Raw genomic sequence first — 21,468 nt, 5'->3', positions numbered from 1 at the left:
CAACAGTAAAAACCCCATTGTTTGACTCCCCACAGAAGCTTCAATTGCTTCACAGTATGAAGTCAGGAATCCTTTAGATGAAAATAAACAGAGAAGTAGAGAATAGGCACATTAAGGATGTGAAGAGGAGTTAAATCTTCTTTCACTGAATGCCTATCTTCCAAGCACTGGTCCCTTGATTTAGAAAATTATTTTTGGGAAAAATAAGAAAAAAAAAGACCACTCATCATGCTAGAGGGGTCTAGCACGGGTTGAGAATGTCTTATGTTTGTATGTAAATATATTTTTGGGTTTTTTTGATGATTTCAAAAAATAAAAAATAAAGAGAAGGTAAACTGCAAATGCTGAACAAGAAACTCTCCTAAAAACTGAAATTCTTCATTACTGATGAAGTAAAAATGCTAGCAACATGATTTCACAAGGATCATAACTTTTTGTATCTATTCCTGCCAAGTCACAGTCTGAAGCATACTGTAAATTTCCTGTCATCAAATTCTTACAAATAATGAACATCTTTTCTCAGGCCAAAGAGATATGAGAAGCTGACAGTGATATTTTTGTCTTTCTCCAATTTCTGGCTACAAGACATTTTTTGGTTGAGTTTGAAGGGTTTTTTTTATTTTTCATTAATGAAATTTTAGCCTTTAATTTTTTTCTGTATTTTGACATCAAATATTCATAAAGATCCTTTGAACTATATTGCAACAGATCCCATGAAGCAGACAACTCTCATGTTTCCCATATAATGTTCCTTGACTAGAAAGTTTCCTTCACAATTAGGGCTTTCTGATATGAAAATTCAACCAAGAATGGTAATATGATTTTTGAATGGTACATGTCTCTGTCAAACTAGTCTTTGGCATTTGACCATTAGAAGGTTTCTTTGTGTTGACTTTGCAATGTGCAGAAATTTCCAAAACCAGTTTTTAATCCATTCCTTGATACTGGAGGTCTAAGTACCAGGAGCCAGTCAGTAACAAGCAGGTGAGTTACAGGAAGGGCTATGGCCCTGTGTCTCCATGGAAAAGCAAAAAGAACATGATGCAGTATTGCTGCTTCCTGGTACACAGAATTGATTCTGTTATTGCGCCGTTTATAAGGGAAAAGGTTGGCACTTCCACAGGGCAAATGAAGTTTCAGTCTGAAACACAACGCTGCATTCAGGAACAAATCTTAGATCATTACATGTAACTGGAAGACTCTTGTTGACTTTTAATATGAGTTGAGCAGATTCTGATTGACAGAAGAGGCAATAAAGCACACCAAGTACTCTAGCGAGACAGGGTAGAAAGACATGACATAAACAACCGCCAATTCTCTGCTTTCACCCAAGACTAATAAAAAGTAATTTAAAGATGAGATTCAACTTTTATTTCATCAAAAATTATTTTGCAGCTACATGAGTGATTCAAGTTTTGCAGCTATTGGCTGCACACACAGGCTGGGTGTCATGCCAGGGCCAAGACGCTTGGCAGACATCCCTGTGACAACTTTGTGGTTGCAGACCTCCTGTACATACTTGCACAGAAACTGTAAAAGGAACCTTTGACATGCCATTACATCCTGGAGGTCCTCCAAATTGCAGGTAAAATAAGAATGAGTAGACTAGAAAAGGAACAAAGGTTTGTCACTAAGATTATATGACTAACAACAGCACAGCTAAACAGTGTATTTGGATGCTTGACTGTAATGTGCTGCAATTTACAAATATTTTGAAGAGTTCTAGCATCAAAATGCAGCAAAGAACCCCTGAGACAAACCAGAGAAACCACTCCTTGTGTTTGTAACAATGTGTCTTAAAATTTTTTTTAAAAAAACAAAATTTATCTTAAAATGCTTCTGCTTGGGTGATTTTTATAGGTATGAAAATCATCAGAGTAAGAAAAAACTGAATACATAATGGTACATTCCTGCTTTATATTGTTTTGAAAGGGAAAAAAATTAGTCTTTAGACTGCTATAAAACAGTTTGCCAAAGGGATGCAGCATGAGTGAAAGCATATCAATTTATAGCTTAAACTAGGAAGAAAATGCTTAGAAGAGAAGCACACTGAAGTCAGCTTTCAACTGACTTTATTAACAAGGAGAAATTTCCCTTCTAAAATACGAATTTGTAGCTTTGAGGGTGATCAGAAGAACCAAGATCAAGGGGAAAATGGAATTTGTCAATGTGAGATAAAAACATTAGTTTTAAAACTGCTCTGAAAGAATCATGATGATTTCCTTTGTTTTAATGCATACAGTAGGATCAGTAGCTTCAGTTCCTCAAACTGAATTGGTGATGACAATTTAAATTTTTCACCAATTTAAAGATGGAGTTTATTTTTAAAACTTCTCAAATATTGTTTCTTCAAAATTATTTAAGTCTGTCCTTAACAGGAGTTTGAAATTATGGCTAAAGCATACTACATATTTTTCATAATGCTATATTTTCATTATTTTTCAACATGTTCTTTCATGTTTAATTCTAAATTCTTAACTGATTTAAATAAATGCCAAACATTAACTAACCAACACAAAACATTTTAAGTAGTATACTCAAGAGGGCTTTTTTCCCTGTAAAACAAAGATTGTTATCTTTATCCCTACAGGCTACGAATTTCTACAAGAAATTATTATTTTTGTAATTAACACTGTCTGCATGCTATAATTTTGTCATATTTGCCCAGCTACATGAAGAAAACCAGGGCAGCAGTTTTAATATTATATAATATTTCCATTGCACACTTTTAGTATATTTATTCATCCAAAGTTTCTCAAAAGGCCTGACACAGAAACTCACCCCTGCACACCATCCTGTAAATCATGCAAATAGCATTAATCCTGCTTTCATCTAAGTAAAATATAACGCCTGCTTTCAGTGAAATAATGGTGAGCACGATATCTGATTAAGAGTTTAAAATAGCAGATGGTGTTATCACTTTGAAAGCAGGGAGTTAGCTGCAGAGAAGCAGCAACATGCAGGATATTCTGGTCTTGCACCTTCAGATAGTACTTAGTTCTCAAAGGCAGGAACAGGAAAGTGATTGATGTTCAGCTGCAAACCGTCTGCTCCTTGCATCCCTGGCGGTGGCGCTTATCACTTCAGAGCTGTGTTTCAGCAATACTTACAGCAGCCTTTGTCAACAAAATGCAGTTATGAAAGGAACTAGCACGAATTCTCTGCCAAAAAATTCCTATCTCAATGAGCAAGTCACTCTGGGATTACTTGTAAGCACTCCTGAACTTCCTTGCAGTCACCTTTTGTGATATGGGTAGATAATAAATCTAAATCTTGCCCTAAATGTTGGTAAACAATCATTTCCCTATCCAGTGGGAGGTGCAAAAGCTCTCCTCTCTGCCTCTTAGGTGGTCTAGAGATGCTTGTACATCTTTGCCTAAGCTATTTCTAAGCTAACACTGAGTTCTATGTGGCCTCAAGAATGATAAAACATTACTGGTCACATTTTTTTTCCAAACACTCGTAATTCTGGTAATCAGCCCTTATACCCAAGCACATTTAGATGTGAAGCTATAATAAAGGCCATTAGTTTCTAAACCCTTGGAATTTTACTGCTCTTTAATTCAATGTAAGAAATACAAAAAATTCAATCTGTTCATATAAACACACAATTTAGAGATGCATATACATATGAATATGTATATATGTGTGTGTGTGTACACATATATGATATAATCTATTTTTTTTGTATATAGATTTCCCTGGACTACATATAAGCAAAGACTACAAGTCAGTTCCTTATCCTGGTACAAAGTCAAGGTGATTTATATCTAGCATGAATTTGACATTTTTATTGAATTTGAATTCGTTTTGGTAGAAAAATTACTCTTTCCTACTAATTCAAAACCAGTGAAAGCTGTTAAAAGTAGAAAACGTTTTCATGTATGAAATTTAATCAATAATGATTTAGTTCTGGGTTATGAGGCTAGTCATTAATTAGCCATGACTTATGTGGCCAGGTGATTAATAATTGAAAATACTACACTTTTATTAAACATATTTGCCTACTTCAGGAGTCAGAAATGATGGTCTAAATATTCCCTACGTATTTGTTACTCAATGTAGTTGTTAGCCCCTGAGTAAATTTTACTGCCCTCTAGCTAGAGATCAGAGTAAGATAACATGGTTAAGTGTTGCAATATACCATGATTTTTAGATGCACTACAACAGATAAGCATGGTGAAACTCTTAATCTTAATTACAATAAATTCTAAATTGCAAAAGGAAAGTTAAAGTAAGCATGCCTAAAGTATGGTTCCTAAAAATGGCAATGACATTTTTTTGTTGTAACAGACCTCAGCAGCCCTCCAAGATGATTAGTCAGCCCTAGAAAAACTAAATTCTTCTACATTAAATGTTTTATATTACACATTTTACATATTAAAATCTGAATATGAACATGGAGAGTATCAGTTTTTGCCTGCAATATTTCATCTCTCTCTTCCTTAGCAGTATGTTACTATTTGAAATATTTGTGCTTGGAGAATACATTTTTTAACCCAGATGATTTCATTCTAAGTTCAGTCTGCTCCTTCTGCCTGCTGCAGCTTGACTCTGCAGTAGAAAGTTGGAAGCAGTTCCAACAACAGGTAAAAAAGACGTATTTCAATGGTTAAGGCAGGTACAACTGCTTCTTAACCACACTTTTTCCAGACAAGAGCAGTGTCCGGTGCATATCTACACAACCTGAGGTCAGGTAATGCCAAAATCCCTCAAGTTTCTCAAGAGAATGTCATGGGTAAAACAGAAAACAGATCCCTCAAGACGTGCAGATTGCTGCACGTAACTGCACCAGACCCGGTTGCACCAACAGAATTGTACAGACCACTCTAATGGCTCAACATCTCATTTTCATACTGTATTACCTTTGTTCTTTACCATATTTATGAACTAGGAAAAGAAAAAATCCCAAACCAATTAGAAATACAAAGAAAACCATGAATAATGCTTGAATTATACAATTACATCCTTCATGGGCCTTTCAGGCCCACATGCTTCCAGTGTAGCTCTGTTAGGCTTATAAAAATATATCCCTCCTGTCCTCTGGAAACCCAATCCATTTCAATCTGTAATGTAAATAGTTTCTTTTTAACACACAGTATGTGCTGATTTCACCTTAATTATATATTTCCCATTGTGAGAACTCAAACTGTGGGATACTGGGAAAGAATTTAACCAGCAGCCTATAAAGAATAGGACTGAAGCTTGGCTTCCATTAACACCTCATTAGCCAGAGTCTGTACTGTACATAAAATGAGCTAATGACTTTTAAATGAAGTTGTCAACCTATAACTTAATAATGCAGAAATCTATCTCTCTGTAATATTAAAAAGCTATAACACATTTTTATTTCTACAAATCAACATGAAGTTATTGGAGTACACAGATCTTGGTTGGTCATCTTCAACCACTGACCTTCAGTGCAATCATAACACTAATATCACAAGTGGTACTAACTGCAGTATAAATTTTCCAATGGACACAAGATTATGGTTTGAGGAAAACACCTTCAAGTTCTGGATATAAACCCATCTCAACTTACTAAAAATGAAGTTAGAACTCTCATCTATAAAGAAATGGCAAAATTCACATTTGAGTTTACTGTGAATAACCATCATCTACCTTAGCAAAAATCACCATTACAGTTTGCATTGACTTGACAGGTTTAACAGTAGTTCATGAATGCAGGAGTTTCATTAATTCCCACTGAAGCAGAGCAAATGGCCATGGAGTCAAACAGGGGTTGCACAATATATCCCTTAATTGGCAGGGGGATTGTGGTATTCCTATCCATCAGGCGACCCCTCTGCAAGGGTTAGGACCTGATCTTGTTGCTGTGGGTTTGGAGACATGTGTGCACTGCAGGTGAAGGTCTGGTTTGCTGTGAGAGCAAAAGGTTCCCATTCACTGTCAGACCACTAACTCACTTTCACCAAGCACCACTTTAGAGGTGACTTAAAGAGATAATTTGTGAATTTATAAAAATCAAAGGAGAGTCTCTAATTTGTGCAAGCATTCTCTTGACTCTAAGGAAATAAAACTTTAAAATGGACTGTTTTAAAATCCATAACAAAAAAAAAAAATTGATGTCCATAACCTCACCACACTCATCACAGAAGCTTTTTCAGTCAGCACTAGCCTATGTTTCAAGGGCCTTAATCCCAATTAGCCACCAATATCTGCAGCTCCAAAGGGAGGCAGTTAGCAGGCCTGCTGCCTTCATGTTGCAGGGTTTTGTGGTGAAATTTTTATCTGAGGCTGAAGCCGGTCACAGTAAAAATTCACATATATGGGCTTCAGCCTCTGTATTACAACAGCAGCTCACAGGACAGGCTGAAGCACCTTCATACAGAGGGTGCATGACCACTGTTATCAACAAACATCAACCATCTCTTTGTAACCACCCCACACTTCTCTGGTACCCAGAGCAGCCTTTCTCTGGAGCAAATGCAATTAAGATGAGGGTCCCTCCTGCTGTTTGTGTTTGATTAGTGAGGACAGCAGTGACATTTGCTCATTGTCCTCGTGCTTGGTCGCTACATTCCTTTGGCTGGGAGGGCTGCAGTAGCTGTTCCCAGGGTGGCAGGCAGGTATGCCATTTCCAACCCTTGGCTGGGGATATGTGGTCAGGCACTGCCTGACTGCAGCACTGCTTGTAAAATCAGTCACATTTCCTAGGTGTGAAAATTGTGATAGGTTATTGTACAAGGTGAAATATAATATGATGATGTGTGTAACTGTGGTAGGGAATTTATGAGCACAGATCTTTCTGTGTCATTTAATCTCAGGGAACTGCCATCAGGCAGGTAAGGTTTGGCACTCTGTGAAAAACGGATGTTTTAAGATCTCCTTGAAGATATCATAATTATGATGTGTTATGGCCAAATTACTGGCTCACTGCTGAAAAGAGAGTATGCACTGAAATGTACACTGGTTCCAACCACTGGAAAGCAATTACTACTACAAGTGAGCAGAGAAGCAGTTAATAGTTACAGCACTATAGTGGGGAGCTTGCCAAAACTTTCAGCTAAGCCAAAGTCCTGAACCAACATACTAGGTCTATTTGTCTCATTTACTGTGCTTTTCTCATCTCCCTTACCCCATCAGAAGCAAACAAATATCAATAATAATTACAGCCCTAGCAATTATATCTAGAAATAAACCAGTATTAAAATGCACATTTTCAACAGTAAGACATGTGAAAGGATTATACAATCAGCATTTGGCACTCATTCCTACTGTACTCTGAAATCATAGGTTGAAAGAAAAGCGGTTTATATGTTAAAAGGGGTCATATCATTTATTTCATTCAGAGCAATTGTTTACTTACAAGACAGCTTTCCAGGAAGAATAATTCTTTCTCTAAAACATTTCACTGCCCTATAAAAGCAAACCCCATTCCTTATAGCTTCCTAGCAAGACTTTCAGACCAATTATCCTATTCAGCTTCTCCCTTCCTTATAATTGGTAATTTAGCTTGCTATATAAAACAAAATTAAACCTTGTTTAGACAAAAGCTGTATACACACAGAGCTCTAGATGCTACTAATTCTTAAATCTTAACCATTCTTAAAATGGGTGTTCTAATGTACTTTATACTGATGCAGCTTAGTTATCACCTGCATAACCATTGAAATGTTCTTGAGTAAACTGAAATTTGCTCATTCTCAACTATGTCAGAAATAAAGCATGTTCTTTTCATATATGCCTAAGAAGTAATATCCAAATGTTATAGATTGGCCAAACATCATATAAAACAGGTTTATATTGCACAATTGCATTTTTTTCTCCTATTGCAATGATCATCTCTCATACCTAAGTATATAATCTACAAATGTATGTACTGCTGCAGAGAACTGAAATGCCATGGCTATGCACAGGTATTTATATATATATATATATATACACAAGATTAAACCCAAATCATAGGGAAGAATTTAAATCCCATGCAATCCAGAACAAAATAGGGACACTGAAGGAGCTAAGGAAGAATGGTTCAGCCATCAAGTCACTGAGAGTTAAATAATTTTAATCAAAAATAAAAGTTATAAGTATTCTACATAAATATGTCAGAAAAATAACATTTTCCTTTGGGTAACTAAGTTAAACAGCAAGCAGACTTACATTGGCAGGTACTCATTTTAATTATAGTGTGATGACACTTGTTAGTTTAGAAAATGAATCATATGGCTGCACAGGAATTCAGTCCTTTTGCCTTAACTATATTTGTAGACAGATAGAATTCTAAAAGTGAAACAGACATTTAATTGTTCAAGGGTTACATGATGCACATTTATTAAGCTATAATTTCAGGTTATCTTCTCCATTTCTTTCCCTCTTATTAAGAGACCTGACAGCCTTCGTACAGCATGGAGAGCAAGAGAGAATGACGTGCAAATCTAACACACTTTCAGGCAGAAGAATATTTCAGCAGTATAAAATCATCACTGCAAGTACCTTAAGTCTTCCAGAATTCAGTAAACTTAATCTAGGATGCAGTTTAGTACAAGGAAACAATTCACAAGCTTTCTGAATAGGAACATTTTACTCTATCAAAGGACCACAATTTTATCCCGATGCAATACATTCAGTGAAATCAATGAACTTGCACAGGATAAAGTCTTTAAAAACCTGACACACTGACCTACCTTTATGTGACAGACGTAGCCTTGGTTGCCTCGTATCTGCTGCGTGACATCCCGCCGGTCGCTCTAGTAACAAACCATACAGTGCCAGGATTAGAAGGTCCTGAGCAGATGTCATGCTGCCCAAGATAAATTTCTTGTTCTCTTCACCGAACTGCTGCTGTCTGTTTGTTGTTTTGGTGGGGTGTTTTTAAGGCTCCAACTTCCACTTGTACTTTGCCAGTGCAGTTAGATGTCTCTCTTTGGTCAGTTTGTGGGGTGTCTCTGTGGGAAATTCAGCTTTCATCAGAGCAGCGCACAGCCTCAGCTAGCCATTTGTCAAGCTGTGCAAATGTCATGTAAAAATATTCCCTCCCTAGGACAATTGTTTATAAAGTGCGAGGACATTCCAAGGCGTTACTCTGCAGTGTTGTGTCTTGAGCTGTCTTTAGTAACTCTGCCAGTGGATTCAGGAAGAAGCTGTATTTTCAGTCCCTCCTGCAAGGCAATTCATTCAGAGAAGGAGGGACGCGAAAAAAAAAAAAAAAAAAAAAACCACATCGGGAAAAAGGAGAAAGCACCCTCCTCCTTGGTGCTCCTCAGAACTCAGCCCCTTGCTCTGACTTGCCGAACAGCTAGTTTTAATTCACCTTTCACCTTTGCTAATTAAAAACAAGAAGTGCCATTCCCTCCTGGAGTTGCAGGATCCACCCAGCGGGAAGCCGGGCTGTCAGGCTGCTGTATTCACTGAGAAAGTTCAGGGAGGCTTTAGGCAATGTGCAGGACTGACTGCTTCTAGGAAGCCTTTTAATCCACGTGCCGTGCCCTGATTCCTCAATTGCTCTGTGGTTTCACACTGGAAAGCGCCAGGAGAAGGGTCAGAATTCCTCCCGTCCTTCCCTTTCAAAAAGTCATTTCAGCTTTTGTTCCCAGCTCAGTTTTAGAGGAGGATCAACCCTTGCATTAACCATTTAAGTACATTATCACTTAGTGTCGTTAAACAGCATGTTCCTAAGTGGATCAGGGTAAAAAGATTCTAGTTGTATACACTTTCTCACTCTAAAGAAAAAGGATCTGCTTCTTACTCTCCCCACCCCTCCCCCCCCCCCCCCCCCCCCCCCCCATTTGTGTGCTTTTACACAGTAGCTTCTCCCTGTACATTTTAAGTGGTTTTGAGTCTGGAACCTTAGGTCATCTATATATGTCAGTAAAACTATTTATTTGACTTGATGCCTATAGGATAGGGCAGTATTTAAAAAATATATATATGAAAGCCTGATCAAAGCACTGTGATGATTAACAGCATCAGATTTAAAAGTGCCAAGCAGCTACCTCTTACACTGCTAACAAGTACCAGGAAACTTCATCTCTTTTTGCATGTGTGACTTAAAAATATACCCATGGCAAGAACTAGATTTTTATACATCAAAACTACAGATGTCTGGAATACATTAATTAGGGAATAAAGTTCTCTGTAATTAAGATCTCATGCATATAATCATTTAGGATTATGCAAGGTGCATCTTAGACATTAACAATTGCACTTTTTTTAATAGGATGAAGCATTAAAGTCATGTTAAATCTTTATACTTTTCATTGTTTTTTATACAAAAAGAATCAAAAAGAAAGGAAAATGAAAACTAATATATTCATTTGACAATAATGCACTCAAAAAAAATTTGGTAGTCAACCAGAGATAATAATATCTGGAGAGAAAGATTTAATAAGACATGTCTGTATGCCAGCAAACTGAAAAGAACCCAGAACAATAATATAATGAAATGCTAATAAATGTAATAGTAGGATACATGGATGGGAGAAGACAGATCTGTTCAAGAAGAATAAAATATGTGAACTAGTAGGACAGAGAAAAAAACTGCAGCTTTGGTGAAAGGACACAAGTAAATCATCAGAGTGCCCAAGGACTCCTGGAGGCTGCTGTATAATCAGGAGCAGGGAGCAGGTCATGTGTACCTGTTAGTTCTGCAGGAGCAGGTCACGTACACATACCTGGGCTTGCTTTGAATCAGCTGGAAGCTGTGCCAGCAGCAGTTGAACCATGGGAGCACGAGCTAAATCACACAGCTATTTGCTCCAATTCTTGCACACAATTGCAGGTTGCAGTGGCTTTTATGCTGATGTGCCAGCTGTCTGGCAGTAGCACAGCACGAGTACTTGAGATCTCATCACTGGAGCAGGCAATGAAGGCTCTGCCTCCGAGCACAGGCCTCAGCAAGGATGGGTTTGTATCCACCTGATGGGATTGTTATTGCTGGCCTCTTTCTGTACTACTGAGGCATACAGGTGCTCTGTTCTGGCTGTTAAAGCAGCATGGCCTGCTGCTTGTTAATGTTAGTGATACTGTTGTGTACTGTTGTGCTACTGTTCTTATTGAAATATTTGCATTTTCCAAATAAAAACCAAAAAAAACCCAAAAACCAAAACCACCCCACAAACATACAATTAAGACATTTCTCAAAAACTCATTCTCTGTCATTATAAGCCTAAAAAATGTAAGCATTTCTGATTCTGAGGTAGTCCAAATGGAATTTTTTCCTTGAAAGATCTTGTGGAAAATTTAATACTTCTTATTTATATCCTTGTTTTCACAAAGGACACAAAAATCCAAATGTGAGCTCATACTATGAAAGCTAAAACCATATTCAGTGAGTAAAGCAAATATTAGGGCAAAATCTCAAATCTTGCCTCTCCCTAGAATTCCTCTCCAAGCTGCTATATGTTGTCATTTTTTAATTTTCCTGGGTTTCAGATGGCATTTGCGATGCTCAACAGAATGAGTAGGTACACTTTGGTTATCCTGAGATGGTACCAAAGTTACTGTGGCAAATTCAAAACAATTTCCCCAGCATTAAAGTTCTGTTTTCATTTTCTAGCTGGGGAAAGGGAGCTGGAGGAGGGAAGGCACAAGGGAGCTGCTAGAAGCTCTGGGCCTTGTTTTGTATTTAGATAAGATGTAGGGTGCAGCAGGTCTGTTCAAACAAATACATACACACAAACAAGGGCAATTCCCCCACCAACCTGAGCTTACATGCACTCACTTGCATTTCTATCCCCACATATCCCAGCCATCACACAACTCCTTGGCTCTCTACAGACACAACGTGACCCAAGGCTGGAGCTCCAGAAGATTCAGAAATACCCAGACAAGCTGATTTTCATATTTGTGCCCAAGGACAAAGCTTTTTTGTCTGAAATCTGATTCTCAAGCAGGGTGGGCTGTGTGGGTGCCTCAGGCTCCTTCCCTGCCTGCCGAGGGAAGGGCTGGGGCAAAGGCACAGAAGCTGGAGCTGCTGCTCAATGTTCAGGCTTTGGCTGTCAGCAAGAAATCTGGGAATGGCTGCTGGGCATTGGGAAAGATGCCTGCACTGGAAGGTAACCTAACAGTAGAAAAGGAAAATTCACATATCAGTACATGCAGGAGATAGATTTTTTTCCCCTAAGTTTTTGTTCTCACAGAGTGAATCCTCTCTTTATAATTCACAAATTGCTGTGTGAGGATTGCAAGCCCTTATACCCTTGCACAAGTTTTGTAGCAAAGCAAGTGGTGGAAAGGAACACACAATTTCAACCCAAGAGAAATGTGTGCCCTCAGGCAAGGCAGTCAAGCTCTATACCTCAGCATCTTTTCAATTTAATAGGTACACGGTCTTGCCCCAAGGGGTTAGACTTTTTCCTGTACAGTTTCAAACAGTAGGTAGAAGGATGGCAACACAGCTGTTCAGATATTAGGATTCAGTCTTAGATCAGTACAAACACAAAGCCCCAGGTCTGTGGAGCCCTCATGTAGTACAGTACAAGGGTTTGAAGAGTAAACAAGGTGGGTTTACCCCTTATTTTCTGTTTAATAAGGCAAATACAACAGATCTCTGTCAAACCTGAGTTTGTTTCAGTAGTATAATTGCCATTTAAGTAAATGCTGACAGATAAGTAAAAAAAATGCCTGAAAACATGCCTTTAAATAAAGAGTATTTTAATATTCAGATGCAAACCCTATATTTGATTGCCAGTGTAGAATCTCTGCAATTACTCTATCTTGAAGAGGAAGATGATGAGTTTTTTTAAAACAGGGATTAAAAAAGGTTGCTGTGTACATATGCAATCTTTATGTACAGTAAAGTCCATTAAAAGAACTACAAATTAATTGGGAGTTGCTATGTGAAGTATGTGAACCATAGTTTGATTTGCTACAGCTGCTGCAGATCCACAGCAATCGTAATGAAATTGTTGAGCCTGTAAATCTAAGATCTCTAACACAAAATGCTTCTGACATATTGTGTGAACTGGTTTAACCGATAGAGTGAAATGTAAATGCAGGAGCACAACATAAATAAGTAGATCTGCAGCTACTAGTACTAGTAATAAATTCTAAACATTATAACCATAAAGCAAAATGAAATGTTTAGAAAATTTAAAGCTGGGGTGGTCCAAGATTTGCCATAACCATAACTAGAAACCAGGTTTAAAATTTACAAAACTGCTTTCTTCTTCTGATGACAATACACTGAACCAAAGCAGGAATTCTCTCTTTCTGTCTCTGTCTGGCTATGACTGCAGATCTGAAGAAGGTGAGCAACCCCAAAAGGAGCTGTGTGGCCTTCACCAAAGTTAATGGTATCTGTATTTGCATTAGTACAGTACCTGCAGTAGATCTAGGACACAGGTAATGATATCGCCATTTATTTATTACAAAAAGATTTAAAAAGCACTTTAATAACAACTTATTTTACAGTGCTTCCTCTGTAAATCTTTTTTATGTCACTACTTGTCCACTGGGCATTGCAGTTCATATTGACACGTTGTCTTTCAAATTCTGTCATATAAAAATTCTTACAACCAATGTAGGATTTGAAGGAAAAATCTATAATACATCATGTAAATGTTACCTCTGCCTTATCTCTGCCTTTGAGGTGGGAGTTCATGTCTGCTCCGGTTACAAACTGGACTCCCTCATGTGAGCTGTACTGGGAGAAATGGATGCACCAAACTGTGTGTCTGGTACTGCAGCATCCTAGCAACCAAACTGATCCCTGTCAACCCATAAAAATTCTGTGGACACATTTGTTAAGTATGCTGACAAGACACAACAAGAAAGTGAAAAAGCTGATCGTACAGGTGAGTAATCACTCAATAATATCTTCTGGAATCTCTCTCAATGAAAAAGGAGCAGCACCACCACTTCAATGACCCCACTGACCACTGACCCTAAGGAGGATATGCTAACTGATAGCAGAAGAATGCTGCCAGATCTTGCTTGTTGCAAAGAAATAACAGCAAATAAGACCTGGTCCTCTGTGGAATTTTCAGACTAGAATTATTTGCTTAACTTTGCTTTTGTCATTGGGAATTGGACCATAACCCTGTATAAAACTAGAAGTGTTTGTATGAGATGTCTCCAAGACAGGGATGTGTTATTTCTCTTGTTTTATACACAGTGCATTCTCTTTGATTCTAAGATCAAATTTAGCCAATATTCATTAAGCAAAAGAGTTTGACTGAACATGAGCTTGTACTTCAAACTAGCCACAAAATTACATGATAAATTTATGCTCTGGAAGAAGAAAAAGAGTCTCACTCAATTAAATTACATTCCTCAGCTCCAGAAGAATGGGGTTTTGACAAGTAAATATAGAAACATACTGTCCTTGGAACATTATTGTTTTCAGCATCATTTCTTTCTGTAATTACAGGTGAATGTCAATGCTGCTTGAGACATAGATTGGGTATTTTGGCTAACCTATATAAAACAGAAATAAATATTTCTTTCTTCAAATTCAGGCCTCTTAACAGATTTCTTTACAGGCTGGACTGTGTACCAGGCACATCAGTGTATCTTATTCCTGAAATCAACTCCATGTGCCTGACTTACGATTAGTACATGGGTCACAGCAGTCTGTACGGTTAGTTATGGATGAAAATCAAATTACTGATTTCTCTAGAGGAATGTATTTTTTATTATATTTTAGCTCCTAAATAATTACTGAAGTCTCTCAAAAGAAAAATATAGATGAAACAGTTAGCTGTTTGTTGAAGATGAAGATGAAATATGGCATGACATATTTCCTATCCTGATCACTGAGCAGGAAATAAAAATGTAATGGTCAAAAGTCTAATATTAAGTAATTATATCTATCAGATATTTCCTATTAACTTAGAATGAAGAATATATTTTATTAAAGATTAATGATGCCCTTTTTTGTGCTGAATTATCGTTGTGAATACTGCTTTTTCTCCCTTTACATGATTTTACTTCTGGATCGTGTCTCCTTCATTATTTAAAAAGTAGGCAGAACAACAAACAAATAACTAGTTAGGAAAGGATGATATTTTAAAGCTTAAAGGTACCATTTAGTGCCCTCAGTTCTTAGCTATTCATTCCTCTGCAGAAGAGTAATAAGTGATTTGGCCATTGTTGGAAACAGGTGCAGACAATATCTTTCTTTCTATGATCAGACGTACAAAATTATAACCAACACATTTTCTATCTGAAGCCTATGACCATCATTTAATGTAATTATCATCTTAAGGTGAAATGAAAAGCACTTGTTAAAAAGTCAACCATTTTGACTACAAATCAGTTGCAGGTTTGAGGGCTACAAATGCATTTTGATGCAGAATATTCAAAAATCAATACCAGTTTTATTGCCCACTAAAAGATTCCACATTCCTATTTGAGCAAGGTGATGACATCATCAGTGCTGGACACAAGTTCTGGGCTACACTTAGTTTGCATTTTTACTCCTAGCAGTGGAAGACATATGCCATGACAGATTCCAAACACAGAGAGCTGGTATATGCTATGCATTTGCAGCAGTGGGACATAATCTACTTTCAGCGATGTATTAGATTTCTTGTGACAGCAATGTGGGTCCAAAACCTGAGGGAAAGATGAAGTAAATCTAAAGAAATTATTTTTGCATTTAACAGAGAGTGCGCTTGAAAGTGAGCTGTCTGTATTCAACCTCTGCACACAAAGCAGCTTAGCAGATACGCTCCTGTGTCACAGTGGTTAAAGCATTAATTCTCCCCTTGGCTTAAAGATGTTCCTAGGTTTAGATCCTGCTTTGAATCCCTCTACAGCTGTCAGACAGCTAACACCAGGTGCTGGGATGCTGAGTACTGAAGCACACAAATCCCCAGTGTTTTGCAGCAGTTCCTGGTGAGCAGTGGCTGATCTCACTGCAGCCATGGGGAGCTTTGGGAAGGAGTTCTCAAATCTTTCAGACTATACAAACCCTCTTCAAGGAAAGAACCCCCAGTGTGGTGAGAACTGAAAAATCCATTTCCCTTGAGGTCTTCTGAAAACCCAGTATTAACCAGTTGATAGCTTTCAAGGGAGAAAACCACAAAATCTATTGCTGTGTTTCTAACCACTTTACTGTATGCACACACCCTCCCTGCACCCACAGTCTGTGTAAGGGAATTTCTGGTTTGACTGATTGACTGCCTTTTGCTGTGTGGTAACTGAAACAAAAAGATCTGGCTCTACATTCAGAACTTGAGTGTTCTTTACATCACTTTTTTTTTACTTTTTTTCTTTTTTAATCTGCTTTATTATTATTATCATGAAGAAAGTCTTTATTGTTGGATTTCACTTTTGACATCTGCCTAGACAGATATTTATTTGAACCACCAACACATTCACTTAAAGAAAAAGAGAAAAAAGGAAACAAAAAAAAAAAACAAAACCCTGAAACCAAGGGCTTTAATAAATTTTCTTTATTGAAGAGCCAAGAACTTCAGCTTTCAAAAAGTCTCTGGATAGGGTATCAAACAGCATTAAGTAAATCCTTTAAATTACAACCTTGAGGAAGTGAAATAGGAGTCTCAGTCGATTTTACAACAAAATGAATAGTTTATCTCAAGGAAATATGTTGTCTCCCTGATAAGGTTCATTTATATCATTATTAAGGCTGTACAAGTATTACCCTCTTCTGCTGAGATACTGCCCTCTTCATAGTTATATTACATTGTTCCAGTGGCAAAACCTATGGTTTCAGTCATTAAAATAAATACTCAGAAATCCAGTGCTATAGTTGTTTAGTGAAAGTGGAATAGTATTGTGAGATGTGACAAGAACATCAACAGTCAAATCCTGAGGCTCTGTTGGCTGGTACAGAAATTTCATCTAAACAAATTTCCCCAATTCAAAAGAACAGTAATGAGATAGAAGCATAAAGAGGAGGTTAGCAATTGTCTGTAAGTGAAAGGCTGTCCTCAGGCAAGGAAGGTTTACTCCCTTTCCACAGCAGAGCTGAATTCAAAGTTAGAGGCTGGAGCTGTGGAACAAGCTACCAAGAAAATCAAGGACAGCTTCACAGCAAGGGGATGAATGAGGCAGCGGACTGGCTGGCTCAGGATGTGGTCAAAGCCATGTTATTTGAGGCATTTTTAACTAGGCTACCCTGCCCTGCTGGGGAGGTGTACCGGATGATGTATTAGTTGTTTTCCATCCCTGGATGCCATGATCTTATAAATGCTGTGGCTCAGGACCGTGTCTCTTTTGAATTTACAAAACCACATTGTATGTAGTGGGCAAGGCAAGGATTGGAGAGCCAATTAATTAGACCAGTACAAGACTATTTTTACAGGGACAGTGGCACAGTGAACGCCACATTTCTCTGGTTAATGTCTCTGTAGGGATTCTCTGAATCATAATTTGTTTTTATATGTGACCATCTTCCTGCAAGACCAAAGGGCACAACCTAAAAGGCAAAGTCACCATAGACTGTAGTTTAGTCTGCTATGACTTCCCTAGTCTAACACAAAGCACATGTGTAGTCCTTAAAATAGAAAAGTTAAAGCAGACAAAACCAGAAGGACAGAAGGAAATTATGGCTGCCGGGGGGAATCCCGGATTTACAATACAGCAAGTTGTACAGTCTGGTGTTGCTGTGCTGGTTGATGCTCAGCGTAACTACCATAGTAGTTGCTATGATAAAGTTTTAAAAATAACAATAATTAAAATATTATTTGTTGAATCATCTGGAATATGGAAGTGCTCTGTAAAATGTGAAACCATCTCATTTTGGTTCCTGCAGTCTGTGCAGCTCTTATTCCTTCAGTTAAATTTTCCTATGGATTCAGAGCCAAATTATTCATCATCAGAAAGGCCAGAAACAGTATGGCCTCATTCTCTGGTTGTGTAAAATGACTTGATTCAATTTCTATTAATAGGGAGAGCTAAGAACACCAAATATCCTGAAATTATTACTGTTGATGAGAAGTGTGAATATGCTATTAACATTCATTCAAAAACCACTATTTTATGCCTTAAAACAGAATTTTTGGGGTTGCATCAAGTTAGTAGCAGCATTATTTGTGAAAAACTGGAAACACTATAAATAAAATAAATTTCTTCTGTTCCAATAATCCAAGGCAACAGATTTCCCCTTCTGACTACAAACAGTTCCACTGATTTTAACAGTGGTTTTCATGTGCTTTAAGTTAATGTTCAGTGATTTGCTGGGTTGGGCTCCAAAATCCTGGGGTTTTTTTAGTATGAGAAAAATAGGACATTAAACAGAAAAAATTTGTTCCCAGTGTTAGAAAAGAACAATGTATTTCTTAGTTTTAGACCTTCTTATCCTGTTTTGTGAATTTCCCCAAAACAGATGATAATTTCTGTGAAACTAATTCCAGATAAAGATCCAAATTTTGCATTTGTACAGTAAAAAAAAAAAATGTTCCAAGGTGAAAACCAGAGATGTGAGGTGAGCAGAACCAGTTCCAGAGATGTGAGGGCAAGCAAAGGAAGGCCAGGGGTGGAAATGGGATTGGGAATTATTACAGTTCACAAGTTTGGCAATTTTATGAAACAAAATTAAGTTTCTGTGACTGTATGTCGTCAGGTGAGTTACTTAGTGACTAATCAACACTTACCATAGGTAGTTTCTGGTCCCAAGTTCACAGCATGCTCAAGTTTGAGAAGATTCACCTGTGGCCTCTATTAAAATGATGGTTATGAATAAAAAAAGATTGTTTGAAAGGAAAGGAACTAAGCAGTATAACCTGTGGAATTCATACCATGTTTTGACTACACTAACACTTTCCCTGGGGAGAAACAGGACAGTGGACTCAGTGTGCTTCTGTCCACATGAACACTTGTTCTGATCAAGACTGACTTTGGAGTGAGTTTTCTGATTCACACACCACACCTTGGTTTACATTGTGCAGAAGTGGGAGAAGATACAAAGTGGATTCTTTTGGGATGAAACTAAACTGAAAGATTTGTTTGAATACTGCACCCAACATGCTGCTGCTGCTGTAGCTGGGCACCAGTCCATGGTATCAAACTACAGCTATTCCAACACTGAGTTCCTGGAGTTCATACAGCGTAGATGTCAGGGCTTGTTAATGTTATAAAAACTGATCCCAATGACTGGTGCCTCCTGACTGCCAGCAAATTCATATTGAATTCTTGAGTGATTTCAGATACAACTGTTTTCATGGAAAAAACTAGGAGGTAATTAGGTTCATAAAACTTGTAAAGCAGGAGGTTGTATCTTACCTATCCTAATCCAATACATCAGTAATTATATGTCCACAGTTGAGAGATCCAGTGGTAAACTATGTCAACATTTTATTTAAGTTCATAAAATCCGAACTCTTCCTGTTTTTGTTTTTTGTTAGTTTTCTTTAATATGTGAGTGCATAAATGTGATCTGTGGTCCAGTATTTTTCCATTCCCACCTCAAACAAGAGGATTAGCAGATCTGTTTGGACCTTTCCTCTGAGGTTCACTATGAATGTAATCTTTCATTCAGCAAAAACTTTTTTTTTTTTTTGTGAAGACAGAGAAAAAGAATCTTGCATTCTATTCAACTTGAAACTCAATTTTCATTTTTAAAGTACCAAAACCTCATTTTCAGTATTTTTCAAGTACTGAAGTACAATTATTCACGTAGCACTATTCACAGGACCTCCCCAGATCTGGCACACAGTTCCCATGTTCAGACCCTCAGACTAAAACACTCAGCAAAATGGAAGCCTGCCTGAGAAAGATTACTATTACTTGTCACTTTTATGGAAATGTGCCATTTTCTTCTAAAAAGGGGGTGTGCTTGATCAAGAAAGCTTGCCAACTAAAATTATATATTTATAAACACATAAATCTTGATCAGCTATAGCTGGGAGCTCATTTCTCTGTGGGCTGAACACCTAACAAATGACCAATTGACTTCTGTGTTTGAATAGCTGTAAGATGGGAGGAATTATTTGGTACTGGAGGTCATATTTTATTTATTTCAGTTGAAGGGCCAGTAATTTTCCACAGCTAATATCCTGTTTTTAAAATATCTTTAAATTATCTCCCTAAAAATAAAATTGCATACTCACAGATGTCTTTCACTGGCACTTAGCTTTTGGAAAGTCTTAATACTAAGCTTGTGTCATTGAACTGGTTCTTTCCAGAGATATTCTCAGGAATTTGTCTTAGGGTAAAAGTTTCTGTGAGTATTTTTTCCCAGATTTTAGTGTCTCAGTATCTTATGATTATTTTCTTAGAATTTCTGTAGAAGACCCACAACCTGGACACTTAAACCCCATGACCTGAAAAGTATCTTTCACCGAGCAATAATTCACCATCATCACCTTTCCCAGTAGTTTTGAAGAGGACTGCCCTGTTTGAAAGAAACAAGAAATACATATAAAATTCACTAGAAAGTGGTATACATTCCTTTGGACAAAGGAAAAAAGAGAGTGCCTTGGTGCCAAAAACAATTTACAAGCTCTATGTCAAAGAGGAGCCAACACAGAGCAATGAAGTTGGTTCACAGTAAAATTGAGAAATGTAATTTCAGGTAACTGTGTTTTTAGGACAGGATGAGAAAACATCCTAAATAGAAGGTAAAACTACAAGAGAAGGTTTCAGAGGAGCTAAGAGCAGAGTCTGTCATGGTATTGAGGTCCCAGTGAGAGGACGGGCACAGGTGGTTCATGTCTATGGACCACTTCAGCTTTGCCTCCACAGCCACAGCAGTGGAAGAAGTCATCAATTCTGTTGGGCTTAGGTACCTGCATTTAATTTTAGAAGCAACAGCACATGGAGAGACAAAGAGAGAGAGAGAGAGAGAGAGAGTTCATTTTGGTGATCAAGTGTACATCAATATTGATAAAAGAAAAAACCAAACACCAACAACCTTGTTTACGAGAACCACATGATTCTGTGCAATCAAATCTATATTTGTCCTTTTTTTTCACTGTAGCTGTGACAAGATGGCAAATTCATTTTAGGGTATTAAATGTCACTGAAAATGGGACTCAGCCCAAACATGTCACACTGACCACTGGTCACTAAAACTAGAAATTAGCCTGCTGTAGCTACTAATGTTCTGGACAGGATTTGGTCTGGAACAAATCCCTACAACTGCTGGTACTCTGAAAGCTGTGAATTTGAATCAGAAATTATATTCTGTAGACTATATTAATTTTGGAAATATATTCTTCATAATTTCTGAATTCATTTCGTGTTACTGGGAAGATAGAGAATGCAAAGCATTTGGAAAGAATAAAAAAATAGTAATCAGTTTTAATTTGGGTTTCCTCCTTAACTCAGGCTGCCCTTCATCCCTGTGGGGTTTTCACAGCCGTACACATTTAATTGACTCCTTGGTAGCAAGAGTTCATTTGAATTTCCTGATCTTTAGTCTACTGTAAAGGCTCATAGCAACATTTGGAATGCTGACCATTGACCAAGTTGCCTGAAAATACAACTTTTTTGGGGTTGGAATTCATCATTTCTTCCCACCTTATAAATAGCACATAACATTTGGTGCCTGAGTTCCTTCTATTAAAGGTAATACTTTTAATACCACCAGATAGCAAA

General features: G+C 37.5%; 1 protein-coding gene across 1 annotated transcript in view; it reads right to left on the bottom strand.

Annotated features, from left to right (window-relative positions):
- The window catches only part of LOC131592373 (semaphorin-3E), a 130,474-nt gene extending 121,644 nt beyond the window's left edge, over nt 1-8,830 (bottom strand). The window contains exon 1 of the mRNA XM_058863844.1: nt 8,649-8,830. Coding sequence (XP_058719827.1) covers nt 8,649-8,763 — 115 coding nt within the window. The 5' untranslated portion in view covers nt 8,764-8,830. The remainder of the gene's footprint in view (nt 1-8,648) is intronic.
- Between the last annotated feature and the right edge of the window lie 12,638 nt (nt 8,831-21,468).

This window comes from Poecile atricapillus, chromosome W, assembly GCF_030490865.1.
Source record: "Poecile atricapillus isolate bPoeAtr1 chromosome W, bPoeAtr1.hap1, whole genome shotgun sequence".
NCBI lineage: Eukaryota > Metazoa > Chordata > Aves > Passeriformes > Paridae > Poecile > Poecile atricapillus.
Note: the sequence above shows the minus strand (reverse complement) of the source record. Positions and strands in the feature narration are given on the sequence as shown.